At 48.9% G+C, this 17700-nt stretch overlaps 7 protein-coding genes across 7 annotated transcripts; 4 read left to right on the plus strand and 3 right to left on the minus strand.

Annotated features, from left to right (window-relative positions):
- Positions 1-11: 11 nt before the first annotated feature.
- Positions 12-4337, minus strand: BDW43DRAFT_295984 (ubiquitin 3 binding protein But2 C-terminal domain-containing protein; the record flags this gene model as incomplete). Its single annotated transcript, XM_032044146.1, has 5 exons — positions 12-733; positions 866-1356; positions 2872-3722; positions 3876-4054; positions 4109-4337. 5 exons carry the CDS (start codon positions 4335-4337, stop codon positions 12-14), a joined length of 2472 nt encoding a protein of 823 aa, XP_031906434.1.
- A 1516-nt stretch (positions 4338-5853) lies between these two features.
- On the plus strand, positions 5854-6883 carry BDW43DRAFT_258617 (uncharacterized protein). The gene has a single exon (XM_032039992.1). The coding sequence runs from the start codon at positions 6337-6339 to the stop codon at positions 6544-6546; it is 210 nt and encodes a 69-aa protein (XP_031906435.1). The 5' UTR covers positions 5854-6336; the 3' UTR covers positions 6547-6883.
- Positions 6884-7463: 580 nt separating this feature from the next.
- On the minus strand, positions 7464-9409 carry BDW43DRAFT_8618 (prefoldin-like protein). Its single transcript, XM_032050612.1, has one exon. The coding sequence runs from the start codon at positions 9292-9294 to the stop codon at positions 7546-7548; it is 1749 nt and encodes a 582-aa protein (XP_031906436.1). The 5' UTR covers positions 9295-9409; the 3' UTR covers positions 7464-7545.
- Positions 9410-9557: 148 nt separating this feature from the next.
- Positions 9558-10928, plus strand: BDW43DRAFT_258620 (TFIIH/NER complex subunit TFB3). The gene is made up of 3 exons (XM_032039993.1): positions 9558-9622; positions 9676-9916; positions 9973-10928. Exons 1-3 carry the CDS (start codon positions 9577-9579, stop codon positions 10829-10831), a joined length of 1146 nt encoding a protein of 381 aa, XP_031906437.1. The 5' UTR covers positions 9558-9576; the 3' UTR covers positions 10832-10928.
- A 208-nt stretch (positions 10929-11136) lies between these two features.
- Positions 11137-12312, minus strand: BDW43DRAFT_258621 (uncharacterized protein). The gene has a single exon (XM_032039994.1). It carries the CDS (start codon positions 12178-12180, stop codon positions 11314-11316), a length of 867 nt encoding a protein of 288 aa, XP_031906438.1. The 5' UTR covers positions 12181-12312; the 3' UTR covers positions 11137-11313.
- Positions 12313-12459: 147 nt separating this feature from the next.
- BDW43DRAFT_258622 (putative GTPase NOG2) lies at positions 12460-15107 on the plus strand. The gene is made up of 3 exons (XM_032039995.1): positions 12460-12648; positions 12698-13448; positions 13859-15107. Exons 1-3 carry the CDS (start codon positions 12551-12553, stop codon positions 14684-14686), a joined length of 1677 nt encoding a protein of 558 aa, XP_031906439.1. The 5' UTR covers positions 12460-12550; the 3' UTR covers positions 14687-15107.
- Positions 15108-15182: 75 nt separating this feature from the next.
- Positions 15183-17568, plus strand: BDW43DRAFT_258625 (protein kinase IKS1). Its single transcript, XM_032039996.1, has 2 exons — positions 15183-15332; positions 15388-17568. Exons 1-2 carry the CDS (start codon positions 15274-15276, stop codon positions 17408-17410), a joined length of 2082 nt encoding a protein of 693 aa, XP_031906440.1. The 5' UTR covers positions 15183-15273; the 3' UTR covers positions 17411-17568.
- Positions 17569-17700: the final 132 nt, after the last annotated feature.

The following is a 17700-nucleotide window of genomic DNA, read 5'->3' on the forward strand; positions in this document are numbered from 1 at the left end:
GAAGATCCATCTTAGAATGCTCGTGGAGGCACATCCGTCAACTCCCGCTCACCGTCAGAGCGAACGGTCGTTACCGGTGGCGCATGAGCAGCACTGACCCCTGTGACTGTGGGTTCCATGCGGGAGTGGTATGATGTGTCAACCTCATATCGAGGAAGCTGTCCGCCGTATGCCGGGTTCTGTGTCTGAGCGTAGCCATGTTGCATTTCATACCCATTTGCGACATCCTCACTTGAGGATGACCAGTGACCGTCATCATCACGGCCCATGTGTGTGGCATATGGATTGTTAGCCGGAGGCATATACCTGGAGGCGCGTAATTGAGTGGGGTCTCTAGTATCAGGGGCGCCAGTTGTATTGAGCCCCTCTTCCTCCGGATTGCGCAGAGCAGCAGTGCTCTCGCTAGCAGCCATAAGAGGAGCGGTATCACTTGGGGCGACCGGATCTCTACCCCATGACCGAATCGGATAAGCCCGCCCCTTCTTCCAAGGCTCTGAGATAGACGGGAAGTACTGGCGGTACGAGATGTAGGCGCAGACGATGCCCAGAAGCGAGCCAGTGATTACATCAAAAGGATGGTGCCTCGCGTCCATAATTCGACTTACTGCGATGAGAGTAGCTCCAATGCAGGGTATTATAATGATGATCGCCTTCCACACCTCTCCACGGTTGTCCATGAAATGCAGCTTCCCGCAAAGCCACAGCGTCAGATAGAATAGTCCAGCAAAGGAAGCTAAAAATAAAAAAAAAATATGTATCAGCAGCATATCACTCGAAGATACGAAGGTTCCTCACAGCTACTGTGGCCTGCGAAAGTAATTAGTAACTGGAGAACGCTACCACAATCCAAATTATCAGGACATACCTGAAGGCCAAGAACGAAACCCATCCTTGATAATCGCCGGATCACCCGTGCAGATCGTAGAATTCGACAAGCCGCGAAACGGGTCTTCGCTTCCTGGCGCAGGTTTGCATCGATCGATGATGTCTGGCCGTGGTTTGCCGCAAGCATTTTTCAAAACCTGGGTAATAAGAAAGGCAAGCCCTTGCGAGAGTAAAAGGCCGAGGAAGCCGCAATTGAACTCCCATAGTCGATCCTTGAACCGGTATGGACCTGTCAGTTTCCTTTTTCCAGAGACTGGGTCCACCGGTTTGTGGTGAGAAAACAACCCATCGATCACGAGTGTATAGACCGCGATGATGACCAAGGGGCCAACGCCGGAGATACAGAGGGCTAATGGGATGGGTACACGCTCATGGACAGCATAAGGGTACATCAGAGATATATTGTTCAAGGAGAAATGCTGGTGATAAGGCTCAATAGAATCGAGAATGTAGAAGCCGGCGATGCATGCGCTGCAATAAAGGCATTGTCTCATTAGTATAATTGCAGGGGAAGGAGAGGTTGGGTCGGTGTATGAGACGGTCTAGGGTAAACGAACATGAGGACTACATAATCAATTATGTATCTGCGTGTCAAGCAATGGTTAGCAACATGCATGCCTTCCTAAGAGATCGAGACCCACGAGATAACAATGCGCGGCTTTAACCGCCGCTTCGAGAACGGTAGTTTATCGGGAATATGGCCCATTTGGTTGGAATTCGCGGAGATCAAACGTAAGAATAATAAAAATTCCGTAGAGAGGGTCGGTCTGCGGGATGGTGTTCTGTCAACTGATCTGTACAGCAAGGGACACAGACGCTGCGGTGAACAAATCGCTTTGACGCTGCACGTAAGGCAAGATTCCAGGTAACCGTGAACCTGCGCGGTGACAACTGGAAAATTAATAAATAAAGGAATGCAACCTCCCAGATGAGGTGAATAAAATATCGTGAGAAACGAAAAAGATCAAGAAAAAGAAAAAGAAAAATTTTGGCAACCAGGCAGAAGATAAAAGGAACATGTTTGGTTACGAATTTACCTCAACTGGGTGCCGCCCAAGGCAACAGGCGAGTGAAGTGGCTTGGATGGGCTTAGACTTCTTTCGAGCGATGGACACGCGAGTCAAATTAAAGGCCCAGACCCCAAGATGGATACCGCGCGTTTGCAGATCCACCCCCAGAGACCCTGGGCGGATTATCCATGACAGCCACCATTTTAATTTTTCCTCGAACAACGCAGTGGATGTCCTATATAGGCAGCCAGATTCCTCAGGACCTGTATTGGAGAATAGACACCAACCTATTGAACCTCCTACTACTAGCCTTGTAATAGTAGTGCCACATGTTCGCTTAAACTTTGTGTATGGGGATAGTGGCTTGTTCCCGTTGATCCCCATCATAATTCTACAATTGACCGGTTGTCAAATGGATCTGCAGGTGATTTTTCCGAAAAATCTAGGCTGAAACAAATACTCTTTGTGTTTACTCGTTTTCTGCCCTTTTTCTCGCTCCTCTTTTCTTTCCAATTTTTTTTTTCTTGCTTCCTTCCGTCCTTTTGCTTCCCCCTTTTTTGCTTCGATTTTGTTGTTATGTTCAGTTCGTGAAGATCTAATCTACTAGGCTAGCGTTTTCTATTTTGCTGTAATATATATATATTGTAAGACACGAATTATATTCGGATAAAATTATTTCGTGAGCATTATAATATACACTCAAAACAATGGCCCCTAGAGGTTAAAGAGAGTTTTGTTTATTTGAATATCGTATTAGATAATCTTTCCAGCCTGACCACCCAAAAGGAGAAAACCATCTTGTCGTGCAACAAAGGAATACTTTGGAATTTAAAACAATGGGCCCATAAGTCATGTTCGCGTGATGTCAGACTGTTGCTCAAAAGAGTCCACTACTTTAGCAGACAGTGATGTACAGACCGAGCCTAGAATACATGTTAGTTGTAATTCGATTGAGAAGCAACACAGGTAGACTTACGGGGAGGGGTTGTAATCCTCGAAGAAGTTCAGCTCGGTGCTGCCGGAGTTCTTCATCTCGTAGCTGACGGCTTGGCCAGCCGGGCACTCGAAAGTGGAGATGAGGTAGGAGTTGCCGGGGGAGATAGTGATGTCACCATAGTCTTCCTTTACGCCTGGAGCATTGTTATAGGTGGTAGACTCGCTGGCAGCAGATTCGAGGGAAACGAAGTCGACCTGGCCGTCACCCCCGAAAGAGTAAGACGAAGTCTCGAGGTTCTCCTTCTTAGGGAAGAGGAAGACAAGGCTGCACGTCTTTCCAGCGTCAGAGGAAGGAATATCAAAGTTGAAGATGGTCGAGATGGTAGACGAGATGGTGCCGTTAAAAGAAGTGCCAGCAGCGTCATCAGGAGAAGAAGAGTCGACAGGGATGATCAAGTGAGGATATTCATAGTTGCCGGAGAGATCTGTGGGGCAGCTCCCACCCGCAGTCGAAGTACCAGATGGTTGAGTACCAGTGGCAGTCTGAGATGGCTGGGCACCCGAAGTTCCAGGGACGCCGGGAGTCCCAGAAGTACCGGGAGTACCGGGAACACCGGGTGTAGCAGAGGTCCCAGGAACGCCAGGAGTGCCAGCTGGCACACTTGATCCGGGTGGTACGGGAACAACGGGCACAGTTGATGATTCGGGGCAGTAGGTGGAGGTCAAGGTCGTGTGAACGGTGACAGCAGATCCACTGGACCCAGCCACGGGAGCACTAGAGGACGGACCAGGAACATAGGGGACAGAGGCGCTAGTAGACTGTCCTGGGACGTAAGGTACAGAAGCACTTGAGGAGGCTCCGGGGATGTAGGGAATAGAGGCGCTAGTAGACTGTCCTGGGACGTAAGGTACAGAAGCACTGGAGGAGGCTCCGGGGATGTAGGGAATAGAGGCGCTAGAGGATGCAGGAACAGTGCTAGAGCCAGGGACTGCCACCGAGCTAGAGCTACCGGGGCCAGAGCAAGAGTCGGCAGACAGTTTCACATCCTTGCACCCAGTCACATCGGAAGTCTCTGTAGTATAGATATTCAATCCGCCATTTTGGCCAGTCTCACACACGACAAAGTCCGAATCGCCTTTGTACGAAACTTGACCCTGGGAGTTGATAGACCAGCCAGTCATAGGCGTGGCTCCCTCATCGCATTGAAACTGAGTAGTTGGGCCTGCCGAGCTTGTTACTAAGCGCTTTCACGAGAACTTGTGAGGTGCTTCCATACCAGTGATGATACATCCACGACCGTTTCCGTCAGTGATGGCACCATTGGAGTCGATGCAGAACTCGGCTTCTGATAGTCCACCGTGGACGCGGTTCTGTCCGTCATTAAGCTGACCGACATTGCCGGAAGCACCGCCGGAAGCAGTCAGGTGGAAACAGCAGCTGTTGCCCCTTCCAACAAGGGCATTGGCGCCAGCAGCGAAAGCTGCAACGGTAGCGAAGTTCTTCATAACTAAGATAGCGTACGAAGACCCAAATGGAAGCGAATGAAACAGTCGAGGCTGGGTACAGACCGTATTGATATTGACGAGATCGAGTTATGAGGGTAAGCAACACGCGGGGTGCGCCGTATTTATAAAGAAGGGTGGGCACGTCAAGAAACGTCATGGAGGTAACCGGTAAACTGGATGAAGTAGGTGAATCGAATCTCGCACCTCCACATGGAGATTGAAAAAATAGAAACAAATATGTCCAGTCATAATGTATGATGGGATGCACTGGACCATGGTCAAATGTGTGGAGGTGCTTTTGATTTGGTAGACGAGCTGACAACTGTCCGGCGAAGCCGGCCAGGTCTGGAAGCTCGGAATTGCAAGGCAGTGATGACGACGTCATGCGAGAAAAAAAAGCACCGTGGAGAAACAGTCTCTTAGAGGAAACAATCTGAGGGTTGGCTGTGGGATCCAAGCCATAGCAGTGGCCCCAAGTGCAAGGCATTGAGCCTACTGTGGACCCGGGCCCATCGGATGCCATCCCCTGGTCAATGACTTCAATAACATGGCTCGAAAAAGGCACTCCTAGCAATAACAGTGGCAATTCTTCGCTTTCCATGGTACGTGATTCATTCTGGCCAAACACAGTCAGGGAGTTCTCAGGAGTGCCAACGAAGGACCATGGAACATTGATTCTATTGATAACAACCGTATTTTACTAAGCCATTGTCAACGGAATGAACATCCCGATCAAAAGATGCACTGGATCTTACGACGTCCGCCGAGCAGAGGTGGTGGGGATTCAACCCCAATGTCCCTTATGGCGGTCTTGCATCATGATGGTGTTGTTGAACACAAGATCTTACACCACATAGGGCAAAGGTCAGTTGTTGCTGAGTAACCTCAGACTATGGCCCGTCGGAAATGACCCAGATCCTACCTTCTGGGATCTGTAGATACAGGACAGTAGAACTGGATCAAGCGAGTGGGTTGAAAGTGGACTGGAGAAACCGTTTCCCCGTCTATCTAAGTGGGGAGTGGCGTCACCTGCTGCCAATGGCAATGCTTGTTATTTTGGACCATTCCTCTTTCTTCTCATAGAATTCCACCACCACAATCATCATAATATGATCGAAATCCCCTTTCAATGAGGCAGGCTCAACGTCGATCAGTTTCGCCACGTCATTTCGGACAAAAGCCTTCCTTGTTGTTGATCTTCTGAAAAGGTCATCTTAGCTAGGCAACCTCACCTTCGAAATTTTCGGCATTATGCAATTATTGCCTCAGTCGATTATCCCGTCCTAGTGTAATGTATATCGATATATATAGAAACACGGGGGGCAGTATCCCGCTTAAACTAGTCGTGAGTCCCTTACATTACCAAATAGGTCTTTGCGTACGTACACCCTCCGAAGTAAGACTCTGCAAGCATTTCGCCGAATGCTGGATTGCTCCACACAAACCTCTCGCCTCTAGATGCCTGTTCCTTTTTTTATTTTTTATTTTTAATGTTTTACTAGAGTATATGCCCTCTATATCCCATCCAACCATTTAATCAGACATTCCCCATAATACTTTAGAAACAAACAAGACACCTCAGCTTCTACCTGACCCAGAACCCCATCGTATGCCCATACGTAACATCTGAAACACCTCTCTGAAAGCTTTTCATCAGAAAAGCAGTACGATTGGCTACAGAGACCTCATCTCAGTAGAATCAACCATACCGAACAACGCCGTTAACATGAACTAAACCGGTCATTAGCCCAAAAGACAGCCCCCGCAGCGACAGTGGCGTGCATTAGACTACCCTTCGGTCCAGATAAGCATTTCAAGCAATATAAACTTTGCGTCAGTCCAGACGGTCAAGAAATTGACACGCAGCAATGGTGTGTGGCCCTTGGATCCAAGGCAGCGAATGCCAGGCATTCTTCAAGACCTCTCGGGCATTTCCATTTTTTCTTTTTTTGCGGCTGTGTGAGCCCAACCGGGCGAGGTACAGGGCTTCTGCATACGCATGCGTAATCGGGGATGTTTAGGGCTATTGCTCCAGACAAAAGTTTGTTTTGTTTTTCTTTTTGTTGTTGCCTTGTGTGGTACGCCTAGCGCTGCCTATAGACGGATTAGGAGAAAACAAGTTGTCCGATGTTGGCATGATAATGGCTCGTATTATGTTCTTGGGTCATCGGGTAAAAAGTCAATCGGGGTTGATATGGAACAGGTTTGACTACTGTTGGGTAAGAACTAGTAGTAGTTTTGGCAGGTTCGTATTGTAAACCTCACATATCGGTACTGTGAAGACGTTGGTTATTTATAGTTAGTATAAGGTATTTTTTTCTGCGTGTAGAAGTGCAGAGCGCACATGACTCTGTGTCCCAGAAAGGTGAAAGATATTTAGGAAGGAAGAGGAAAACAAACATGTTCGCTCTATGGTTCGGTGTTTAGTCTCCTACTTCAGTTTGATATAGGAGACTTGGGTATAAACGCCACTTTACCCCTCCAAAGAGACTCATCCATGGCTTCGGGAATGTAGAACCTCTTTCCCTTTAAGTTTATTATGGTTTATGCGTATGCTGGAAGCTTCTGGGCCACATTATCAAACATATGCTGAGGGAGAAATTATGCTGCCGAAAGCCTATGGTTGGTGGCTTAAATATATGTCGAAAACTTTATAGAAATGCAGAATGCGGAACACTTTCATTTAATATAAGAGCTATAGAAAACATATATACCCAACGAAAACCAGAATGCATTGCAAAAAGGAAAAATAAAGAAACAAAAGAAAAGTAATTTTTCATATTGTGGTGTTCAAACTTTCAAAAATTTGGAGGTGTTCGGCCTTACACTGCCGCTTCAACAACTCATACACAATTGCTAGCAAATATAATTTTGCGTGAATTATGACGGTTACTACTGATATGTTGAGGGTGAAACGAAAACCACACTTCATTTCTTCCAAACCATCACTGTTTGTAAGTACTCTATTGAGCCCAATACCTCCAGTAATGACATGGAAAGAAGAGGAGTCAGAGAGCCCCCAGTCTATATTGGAATTCAGTTAGATGGCCATACCATTGGAAGTATGTATGCCCATTGCATTTGCCAGGTGTCCTTCAAGAAGGATCCATAGCAAAGCAGAATTCCGTTGCTACGCGTCACCAAAACGGAAGAAATGCCTAGCTCTTAGCTGAATATATATTGGGTATCTGTTCTATTGTCTTCATGGTTATGTCATTCGAGCAGCTCGGAATCTGCTCACCCGCCTCGGAGCCTCTTCGGTTTCGATAGGCACGATCTCTGGCTCCCCACGTACGAAACCACCGTTCTGCTGGATCCTGTTGTTTCTCATTCGATAGAATTCACTTGCGATCTCCTTCCTATGGATTTGCTCATCGATCTCATCGAGCTCAGGCGGGATGGCGGCACCTTGAGATACCTCATGCTCGACGAGCTTGTCGGCCAAGATCTTCCCCTCGGGTCCTTGGGAAGCGGGTGACTCTTCGTCGGTAATATCCGAAATTGGCTGGGAAAAGGGTTTAGGTTCAGATGACCTGGCGGGGAACAGAGGTAATGAAGGAGACGTTGAGGTGATGGGCTTGCGGAGAGAAGAGGGTGCTTCAAAAGGTAGAGTACTACTCTCACTGGTAGTAGTTCGGGCACTCTTGAAGCGAGATGTCTTCTTCGGAGCATTATTCGTGGTTGAGCTCTTGGCAACTGACTCTGTACGTTCAACAACTGCATCTGATAGGACAGGCACTTCCGATTGCCGAAGGGCAGTCTTCTTCTCCACAGTCGGAGTCTTAGGGGCAGGGGCGATATCAAGACTCTCTGCAAAAGCAACCTTCTTTTTCGGCTTGTTTTCTGGCATTGGTTTATCTGTAGACTCGGCGCTCTTCTCAACTCGGACCACACTGGGCTGTTCGAGCTCTTTTTGCACATCCGCGGGCAGCGAGCCAGTGTCTTTGCCCATGTTCCACATCCCTCGAGCATTCAACTTGGCTTCTAGCGCACGCATCTGTCGGTGATAATCCTCGTTCAAAACAGATCGAGTACTCCGCCCATATTCATCTTCCTCCTCGTCCTCCTCGTCATACGCGGAAGCATTGTAATCATCATCTACAGATATATCACTTCCATCCTCATCTAGCTCAAGCTCAGCCACAACAGCTCCAACCTCATCAAGTCCATACTGTAGCATCTCGCGACGTAGTTTGGCATCCTCTGGGGATTCATCAATTTCAGTAATAGGTATCTCCTGATTTTCAGTCACCAGCTTGGACTCTGTTGAGTTCTCCTGGGAAGAAGTCACAGAACTTCTGTTGGTCTCCTGAGAGTTGGGCTTGCCTGCGGCCTCTTCCTGATCTTGTTTGACTGCTGGGCTAGATTCACCCTCCGATTTGGATTCAGCCTGCGTGTCTGTCTTCAGATGGTCCGGGATATCCTTCACACCAGCCTTCTTGAGAAGTTCTAAAAGCTCCGGCGCCTGATCTCCGGGTGTCGCGGTTGAGCTCGAGATAACATTTCCATCCTCATCCAGCTCCTCAACAATCTCCGTCATGGGGTAGTCCGCGGTGGGTTCCGCTGGTAGTTGCTCAGCAGAGTCAAACACATGCAGCTGGTTCTCTATCGAACGTAGCCGCTTTTCCATAGTCATGACATTCTGTCTCACGTAGTCAACTCGTCTTGATACGAGGTCAATGACCTGTTGTTTGGTCCGCGTCACGCCTTGTTTCACCCCAAGGATTACCTCGACTTCATCTTCCGTAACTAGCGACCCGCCAAAATCGCGACCAACGCGGAGAAAGTCATCCGTCGTAGCGTCGACACCAAGTTCGCTTACCTCATCCTTGAAGCCATCGTACTCTGCCTCCCATATCCTCCAGAGATAGAGAGATTCCTGGAGTTTCAAGATGTTGTCCTCGAGCTCGAGACGTTGACGCTCAAGGTCCTGTAGTTTGCCACCAGGAACGCCCATTTCGTTTGTACTCAGTTGCAGATGAAGGATACGAATGGTTGTAGGGGCTGCATGTGAAGGTCACAGCAAGTTTAGAGGCATAGGGAAAATAGAAATAAGGAAAAGGTGGGAGAGAGAAATGAGAATCGCCGCGGGGGCAAAGAAAAGTTCCGCCCGCGCGGAACGGTCACCGGAGATTCTGATTGGCCCGTGCAAGCTGTTGGATTAATACTCCTACAACCAGCACCCAAAGACCTCAAATCACTAATAATCACCTCTCTTGTCTTTCAGCGATCAAGAACCATGCCGCCTTCTCGCGAGTCGATACAAAACCGTGGAGATGAAGATGGTATACTCAGAACTTCCACCTTTTCATAGACTCCCAGACTAATACCTTTCCAGAGGTCTGCCCCGTCTGCAAATCCTCGCGGTACCTGAACCCGGACATGCACTTCCTCATTAATCCAGAATGTTATCACAAAATGTGCGAGTCATGCGTGGATCGTATTTTCTCTTCGGGCCCTGCGAACTGCCCTGTAGCCGGATGCCATAAGACCTTACGAAAGAATAAATTTCGGAAACAGACGTTCGAGGATATTCATGTAGAAAGGGAGGTTGATATACGGCGCAGAGTTATGCAGATGTATGATAAAGCACATCCGACACTGAATACGGGTGGTAATACCTAACGAGTCATAGTCTCAATCGCCGCGAAGAAGAGTTTGACTCTAAACGGGCCTGGGATGATTTTCTTGAACAACGCGAGGAGATCATCGCGAATCTTGTTCACGGCACTGATGTAGCGAAAACCGAATCCGATCTCCAAAAATACGCACAAGAGAATATGCGCTCCATCCGCACCAACCAAGCCTTGGAAGCTGAGGAAGCTTCGTCTTTCCAAGAACGGCAGACTCAAGAGCAGGAAAGAGCTCGCCTCCGCCGGCAGGCAATCAGACAGGAGTATGAGAACGAGCGCCGGGAGATACTCGCGGGACGAGAAGACGTTCTCACTCGTCTTGCCGCCGGACGGCCATCGGACGCTGCGGCTATTGCACGTGAGGGCCAGAAAGTTCTGCTCAAGAAGTCGTCTGCTCGACGTAGCGAGGAGGAACGTATCAGACAGAAACAGGCTGCCCTGCGTAGCTCGGATGCTAGAAAGGCTGGACAAGGTAGGCTCCCGACCGATAAAGCTGGTGACGCCGGTGATACTGGTCTTATCAAGGGACTCAAGAGAATCAAGACCCCCGAACCCGAAAAGCCATACGATCCGTTTGGCGGAATGGCTCCGGGCAAACGGGACTATTATACCTTGCAAGACTTCTACCCATCCAGCTATCTTGATCCCATTAGACAAGATACTCGTATGCAGGCTGGTGGATATGACCTTCGTGAATACTATTCACGCACCTTGCTCGAGGCATTCGCAGGTTTGGGATGCTTCGTCGATGAGGAAGTTTCACAACGGGACGCGACAAATACATTGGACACCCCGGAGCCTGTTGCCTCAGAAGGTGCTGCAATGGCGGCGACTTCGAGCGGGCCTGCAGGCAGTGTGTAGCTTGCCGAATGCCTGGAATTAGAGGGGTCAGTGCTTTCTATATAGATTCATTCTTGGTTTAGGTGTTGGCGCATTGGGACTGGTGCATAGCGATGGCGTTCTATTGGCAAACGGCATTTCTCTCGATTTTACTGATATAGACTACCATCATTCATAAAAATGTTGTGCTACGTATGACATATCGACAATACTCCCCGTACATTCCACCCTGTAGCACGTGGTGTCCTTTGTACAAATACATCATTTCTGCCGGACTCACAGATGACTTCATCCATTTCAGGCTCATGATGGCTAATACTCATTGTGTAAAGGCATATTATAGATAGTACCGGAATTTCAGATCAGTGTTCAAGTCATGGATAGGTTCAGTAATTGCAGAGGAAAAGCAAACGATTGATGCCAACGTCGACTAGACTAGGTGTATAAAGAAACAAGAGGTTCAGCTCAATAATTTAGAGTAATATACAGTGTCTTCATGATATTCACAACTTGCCCCCTGTGATCTGCTCGCCCAACTTCTTGACTCTGCCCTGGATGAGATCCCAGCGAGCTGCCTCGCTCTTCCTGGACTCATTGACGATAGACTGGACGGTTGGGGGTACACCCAAGTTCCAGATGTTCTCACCCTGCTGGTGGTCATTGCGCCAAGCCTCGTTCTCACCCTCAGGGAAGACGCGGTCGATTTCAGCTGCAAGCTGAGCTTCGGTGGTGATGAAATTCCGGGCATTCATGTACAGCGTTTGAAGAGAGTCCCGCTGCTCCGCTTGCTTCTGGGCGTTTATAGCTTCCAACCGAGCGTGGGATAGCGCAAGACGCTCTTCCCGGTTGGGGTCTGGTAGCACTGGGGTGCGCTTAGGGAGCATCTCCTGAACGACTGAAGGGCGAGTCAACCGTTCATCTTCTCTCTCTGGCTGACGGAAAATGCGCTCTCGTCGTTTCTGCTTGTCGGCACTCCGTTGCATCATCGACTTATCCGTCCGCTGCTTTCGGCTGTGCAACTCTAGGAGACCTTCTCTGAGATTTTGCCTCCTCATATCCGCCATTCGGCGCTTCCAGTTGATATATTGGGCATGGGGATCGTTCGGATCGACTTTGTTTTCTTTAGAAGGAAGGGGGGTTGCGGCAGAAATGTACTCCTCGGACGGCTTGTCGGCTCGGCGAACGGGGAAGATTTCGCGAGGAACAGGCAGTGTACCCTTTACATGTTGCTTCGAAGGCAGGTCTGGTTGAATGGTACGAGGGACATCGACGAAATTGGGTGACTCTGGACCGACTCGAAGAGAGGCCGACGAGGTGAAGCCACGGACCTGCACGGAGGCGGCCCTGCAACTGCTGCGGAAGAGAGACATGGTAAACAATCCAGTTCACTCCACTGAAAGTCTTAATAGCAATCGAATGTGACCAAGACGATCAAAATAGAAACTATCAATATAGACTAAGCATAAATTATTCAACTCCGTCCGCAATTCGGGGAGCCGGACCGGACGATGGGAGACACGGTTCTGTTGCGAAGGCCGGAAAAAGATCGAAGCGATTTTCTCACAGTTGGCCCGTGCGCCTGTTAGCCTGACTCCCGCCCCGAAAAAATAATTTTTACCAGACTATCAACTTTTCTCTCTCTTCTTATTTCTCTTTCTGCGCTCTGCCAACCTACTTTTTTCTCATCCTACCTTGAGATTTATTTTCATATAAATCCGAAATCAGGGATTGGGATTCATTATGGGTACAGGAAAGAAAGAGGCCTCTCGTAGAGAGCGGCAGGGGAAGGTCGGAGATGGCATGGGTAATGTCAGGGTCAAGGGTGAAAATTTCTACAGGTGAGCCATCTCGCTATGATCTGGTGATATACTGGCTGACTTCGTGAAGAGATGCGAAGAAGGTGAAGAGGCTGAATTTGTACAAGGATGGTAAGCCTCGGCGTGACGCTGAAGGTAACATCACTGTGGCTGCTTCATATCAGTCTCGCGAGGCCCCCGTCGCTAGGATAGAGCCCAACCGTAAATGGTTTGGAAATACTCGAGTGATCTCCCAAGAGGCACTTTCCTCGTTTCGTGAGGCGGTCGCCGAGCGTGCTGCGGACCCCTATCAAGTCCTTCTCAAGACCAACAAGCTTCCCATGAGCCTGATCAGAGACGGTCAAGGTGTGAATGGGCTGAAACAGCATCAAGCGAAAATGGCTATTGAGACGTCTCCATATGGCGATACATTCGGGCCCAAGGCTCAGAGGAAACGTGTCAAATTGGGCGTTTCATCGCTGGAAGACTTCGCTGGCGAGACTGCTAAGATGCATGATGCCTATGTGGAAAAGACTGATCATGAGATCCATGCCGATGGCTCGCTAGCTGTTTCTGGAGATGTTTCAGCCGCGCAAGATGATGCCCATACCACGACGGCTACAGCGATTGAATCAGTCTTTTCTAAAGGTCAGAGCAAGCGTATCTGGAACGAGCTTTATAAGGTCATCGATTCCTCGGATGTTGTCATCCACGTGATTGATGCTCGTGACCCCGAAGGTACACGATGCAGGAGTATCGAAAAGTACATCCGGGAAGAGGCTCCTCATAAGCACTTGATTTTCGTGCTCAACAAGTGTGACCTTGTCCCCACAGGTGTAGCGGTACGTTGTTCCCCTTCATATATTTTCCACTATATTTGCTTTTATGCATTCCCTATCCTTCTCGGATACCCTTCTCCATCAGGCTTTGATGCCTGTGCCATTGCTAAGTCAAGGCTTCTTCTAGCGACCACGTGTCGTTACCTTCTCAATGGAAGTATGTCTGTTACAGCTTTGGTAGATTGACGCTGGCCCGCGCCGACCTTCATTCTGAAGCTAGGCTGACGGTTTTCGTTTTGAAAGCCTGTTGTAAGGGCCGAGCTGTGCTCCGTTTTTGAGTTGAGTCCTGCTCCAGTCATCTGGCTGCTTCATAGCAGATCTCTTAGTAACGTTACACACATTCTACTGTTACACGTTTTCGTTTGTTCTAGCTCTTGCGTTTACTGGTGTTCGAATGCTAATGAAAAAACCAGGCGGCCTGGGTACGACATCTGTCTAAAGACCATCCTACTCTGGCTTTCCATGCCTCGATCAATAACTCCTTCGGCAAAGGCTCTTTGATCCAACTCCTGAGACAGTTCTCAGCTCTCCATTCGGAACGGAAGCAGATCTCAGTTGGTTTCATTGGTTATCCGAACACGGGTAAATCCTCGATCATCAACACACTACGCAAAAAGAAAGTGTGTACCGTGGCTCCCATTCCGGGTGAGACTAAGGTCTGGCAGTATATTACTCTCATGAAGAGGATATATCTCATTGACTGTCCCGGTGTGGTCCCCCCAAACCAACATGACACACCAGAAGATATTCTCCTTCGCGGTGTTTGCCGCGTGGAGAACGTAGAGAACCCCGAACAGTATATACCCGCGGTTCTCAAGCGTGTTCAGCCGAAACATTTGGAACGTACCTACGGTGTGAAGGGCTCAGATGACCCTCTCGAGTTTTTGGCTGTTCTTGCGCGTAAGGGTGGAAGGCTACTCCGTGGAGGAGAGCCTGACCTTGATGGAGTCGCCAAAATGGTTATCAATGACTTCCTCAGGGGCAAGATCCCATGGTTCACTCCACCACCCCACACCACCGATGCCGAGGGCGAAAAAATTGAAGGTCGTGAAGGCCGACTCGGTGAAATGCGTCGAAAGCGGAAGCTCGACTCCGAGCCAGAAGAAGCACAGAAGAGTGAAGCCAAATCTAATTCTGCATCTGGCGAAGAGTTTGAGGGCTTCGGTGAAAGTGATGATGACAATGACTCGATCGCAAACCTTGAGGTGAGCGACGAGGAGAGTGGGGAGGAAAATGATTGAGCGGTCGTTTCCCCATAGTATTCTACGAAACCAAGCAGCCGAGGCAAGAGGCTATGGGCTGCCGCTGAAATCAGCAGCCCCCGTCGGAGTCCATCAGAACCCACGCCGCTCTACAGGCAGGGTGAGACCCCACCAACTGGGCCCGATAAGCGTGGACCAAGGTCTTCAGAGTCGAGAACACCGAAAGTCGGTGTCAAACCGCCCAGTCGTGGTGTACACGGCATTTGTTGGGCGTACTAGCTAGGCGACATTCTCCCCCAATGGGTGCATTTAGAGCATTGGTTGCATCTTTTGGTCATGTAAACCATTACACCTCACTATAGATACCCACATAGCTCTCAAAACAATCAGTTCTGTTGTGAAATGGTACGAGATGTGCAGTAGTAGTACCCAAGTCTTGGTTAAATATGGTCGTTATGCGCTAGTACTTCACCGCCGTAGCTCACGTGGGGCCACCCCAGCCGCGCTTTCATCATAGCTCTTCAACAAGCAACGGAAGACCCTCTTGCTTGCTCTTATAAATTCTCCCTGAGAATGATAACCCCTTGTTCTCCTAAGTTAAGAGATGTTCGTGTCTTTCATTGATAATGGCGGACGACGGCATGTCCATTGTACCATACGGATCTTCTAACTCCGATGTCGTACTGTAAGATGACTAGTCCTAACTGATAGACATGATTCTAACGGTCATTGTGTGGCAGACGCCATAATGACTCCGTCGTGGTTTTTGATCGGGACTCTCAGCAGCTAGTACTTCGGAATACAACTAAGAGCAATGCCGACATTGACTTGACCGATTGTCCTTATTGCCATCGTCCACTGCACGATAGCGGCGCAGGACAAGAAAGCCGTCACACAAGTCCAGGAGGACAACCTGAGTTTGTCAATCCCAACTATTTTCGCATGCTTCATAGGAGTCTTCCTAGCTCTACAAACTCGTCAACTTCATCATCCCCCCACCGACGCCTCGTCCAGCCGGCTCTTCCAGATGGCCCGACCAGCGAACCAAGCGGGGGTACGTCCGCTTCCCAGGGTATATCGTCGGCCGCATTCATCCCAAACTACTTCAAGAAGTTTTTTGTCGAGGAAGGAATTCTAGGCAAAGGAGGCAAAGGAGTTGTCTTGCTCGTGAAACATGTGTTGGATGGTGTGTCCCTAGGACACTACGCTTGCAAACGCGTACCTGTCGGAGATGACCACGAATGGCTTGAGAAGGTACTCGGAGAGGTACAATTGTTACAGCATCTCTCACATCAAAATCTCGTGTCTTACCGTCACGTATGGCTTGAAGATGCGAAGATCACCACATTTGGGCCAAGTGTGCCTTGCGCGTTCATCCTTCAGCAATACTGCAACGCCGGTGACCTGCACAACTACATCTGTGGATCGGTACAAACATCTACAACTGCCCAACAATTGAAAGAGCGTCTAAGGAGGAAGTCCAGAGGCGAGCCGGATCCTCGTACCGATCCTACCGAATTTCGCAAACTCCACTTTGAGGAGATATACTCGTTCTTCAAAGATATCACATCCGGGCTTCGATATCTCCATGCGAATGGCTACATCCACCGTGATCTCAAGCCTAATAATTGCTTATTGCACAAAACCAGTGATGGTATACGCGTATTGGTCAGTGACTTTGGCGAGGTCCAGGCCCAGGATGCGAAACGACTCTCTACCGGGGCGACCGGAACTGTGTCGTACTGCGCACCCGAAGTGTTACGACGAGATTATCCTGGAGGGCCATTTGGGAACTTTACGTTCAAATCGGACATCTTCTCATTGGGGATGATTCTCTACTTTCTATGTTTTGCACAGCTTCCCTACAGCAATGCTGACCTTATCCATGAAGAGAGGGAAGATCTTGATCGGCTCAGGGAAGAAATCAGCCAGTGGACTGGATTTGATGATGCGCGCAGGATGAGACCTGAGTTGCCTGAACAACTCTATACCTTTCTAGAACGGCTATTATCTGTGAATCCTGATAGGCGGCCATCTGCGGACGATGTTTTGAACGGTCTTCAAGCTGGGGCTACTGTGAATGAAAACATCCGCTCCCGAAGGACCGGCTCCTCGGGCTCTGAAGGACACCCTAGTTCCAGGATGCAATTCATTGAAAATCAAACATCTACTTCTTTCTCCAGGCCACCTACGTCTCCACGAAAACCATTTTCACGGAGTCCGGTGGCTCTCCGACGTAACCCTCCATACGAGTCCAATGGAGGCGGTCCGGTGCCATTTGTTGACGACATGGGTCCTCACAATGAAAGGAGGATGTCTCTAAGCCCTGAAAGAGATGTGGTTCTTCGAGCGAGGTACTCTGGTCCTCCACCTCTTCCACCTGTTGAAAATGAGGCCGCTGAAGTGCATGAAACTCGTGAAACTGTTCAGCATTTACTTCCTCCACCCCCAAGTGGGGCGATCCTGATGAGGTATTTCCCATTCTTTTCAACCTTACTTTCTGACTTGCAGCTTCCGCTACATACAGTTCAACTGGGATTCTTTATTCTAAAGGTTGTTTCAGCGTTCCAGCCCTGTAGTCCTCTTGCGGTGAACCCCTGGATGTTCTATCCTTTACTATTGCTAGCAGCGTTGAACCTACGGACTCAAAGCATCGGCATGCAAACAATGTTTCTCATCTTACATCTTTTTGCCGTTAGCCTCAGCATGCAGTTTGGCGTTATGTGCCTCTGGCAGAACCCACGGTTGATGTTTTCAAAATAATCTTCGCTCCTGTTTTGTACTATCACAACTCGGTGCTGCCAGCCCTTGTTGCTTTGCTCTTCTCTCCGACGGGGTCCATTATGAATGTATGTCATTACGAGTTTTAGTTATTTTCGAGAGCCTGAGCATGTGTGCATAACAATCAAGCCACTGGAAAGGGAAACGGTTTTCTGCAATGTATTCAGCTTTTAACTCGGCCTCTACTTGAAGGCCTTTTAGAAAGACATCTTGATGTAGTCATCCCAGAATATCAACGATAATGCTTAAATCTAGGAAGTAGATATGATTCA

The sequence above is a fragment of the Aspergillus alliaceus genome (assembly GCF_009176365.1).
Source record: "Aspergillus alliaceus strain CBS 536.65 unplaced genomic scaffold BDW43scaffold_1, whole genome shotgun sequence".
Lineage (NCBI taxonomy): Eukaryota > Fungi > Ascomycota > Eurotiomycetes > Eurotiales > Aspergillaceae > Aspergillus > Aspergillus alliaceus.

Coding starts and splice junctions, on each gene's coding strand:
- BDW43DRAFT_258617 (XM_032039992.1), top strand. CDS start 6,337: ATGCGTAATCGGGGATGTTTAGGGCTATTGCTCCAGACAAAAGTTTGT.
- BDW43DRAFT_8618 (XM_032050612.1), bottom strand. CDS start 9,294: ATGGGCGTTCCTGGTGGCAAACTACAGGACCTTGAGCGTCAACGTCTC.
- BDW43DRAFT_258620 (XM_032039993.1), top strand. CDS start 9,577: ATGCCGCCTTCTCGCGAGTCGATACAAAACCGTGGAGATGAAGATG. Junction 9,623..9,675: donor AAACCGTGGAGATGAAGATG/GTATACTCAGAA, acceptor ATACCTTTCCAG/AGGTCTGCCCCGTCTGCAAA. Junction 9,917..9,972: donor CGGCGCAGAGTTATGCAGAT/GTATGATAAAGC, acceptor AACGAGTCATAG/TCTCAATCGCCGCGAAGAAG.
- BDW43DRAFT_258621 (XM_032039994.1), bottom strand. CDS start 12,180: ATGTCTCTCTTCCGCAGCAGTTGCAGGGCCGCCTCCGTGCAGGTCCGT.
- BDW43DRAFT_258622 (XM_032039995.1), top strand. CDS start 12,551: ATGGGTACAGGAAAGAAAGAGGCCTCTCGTAGAGAGCGGCAGGGGAAG. Junction 12,649..12,697: donor AAGGGTGAAAATTTCTACAG/GTGAGCCATCTC, acceptor GACTTCGTGAAG/AGATGCGAAGAAGGTGAAGA. Junction 13,449..13,858: donor TTGTCCCCACAGGTGTAGCG/GTACGTTGTTCC, acceptor TGAAAAAACCAG/GCGGCCTGGGTACGACATCT.
- BDW43DRAFT_258625 (XM_032039996.1), top strand. CDS start 15,274: ATGGCGGACGACGGCATGTCCATTGTACCATACGGATCTTCTAACTCC. Junction 15,333..15,387: donor TCTAACTCCGATGTCGTACT/GTAAGATGACTA, acceptor ATTGTGTGGCAG/ACGCCATAATGACTCCGTCG.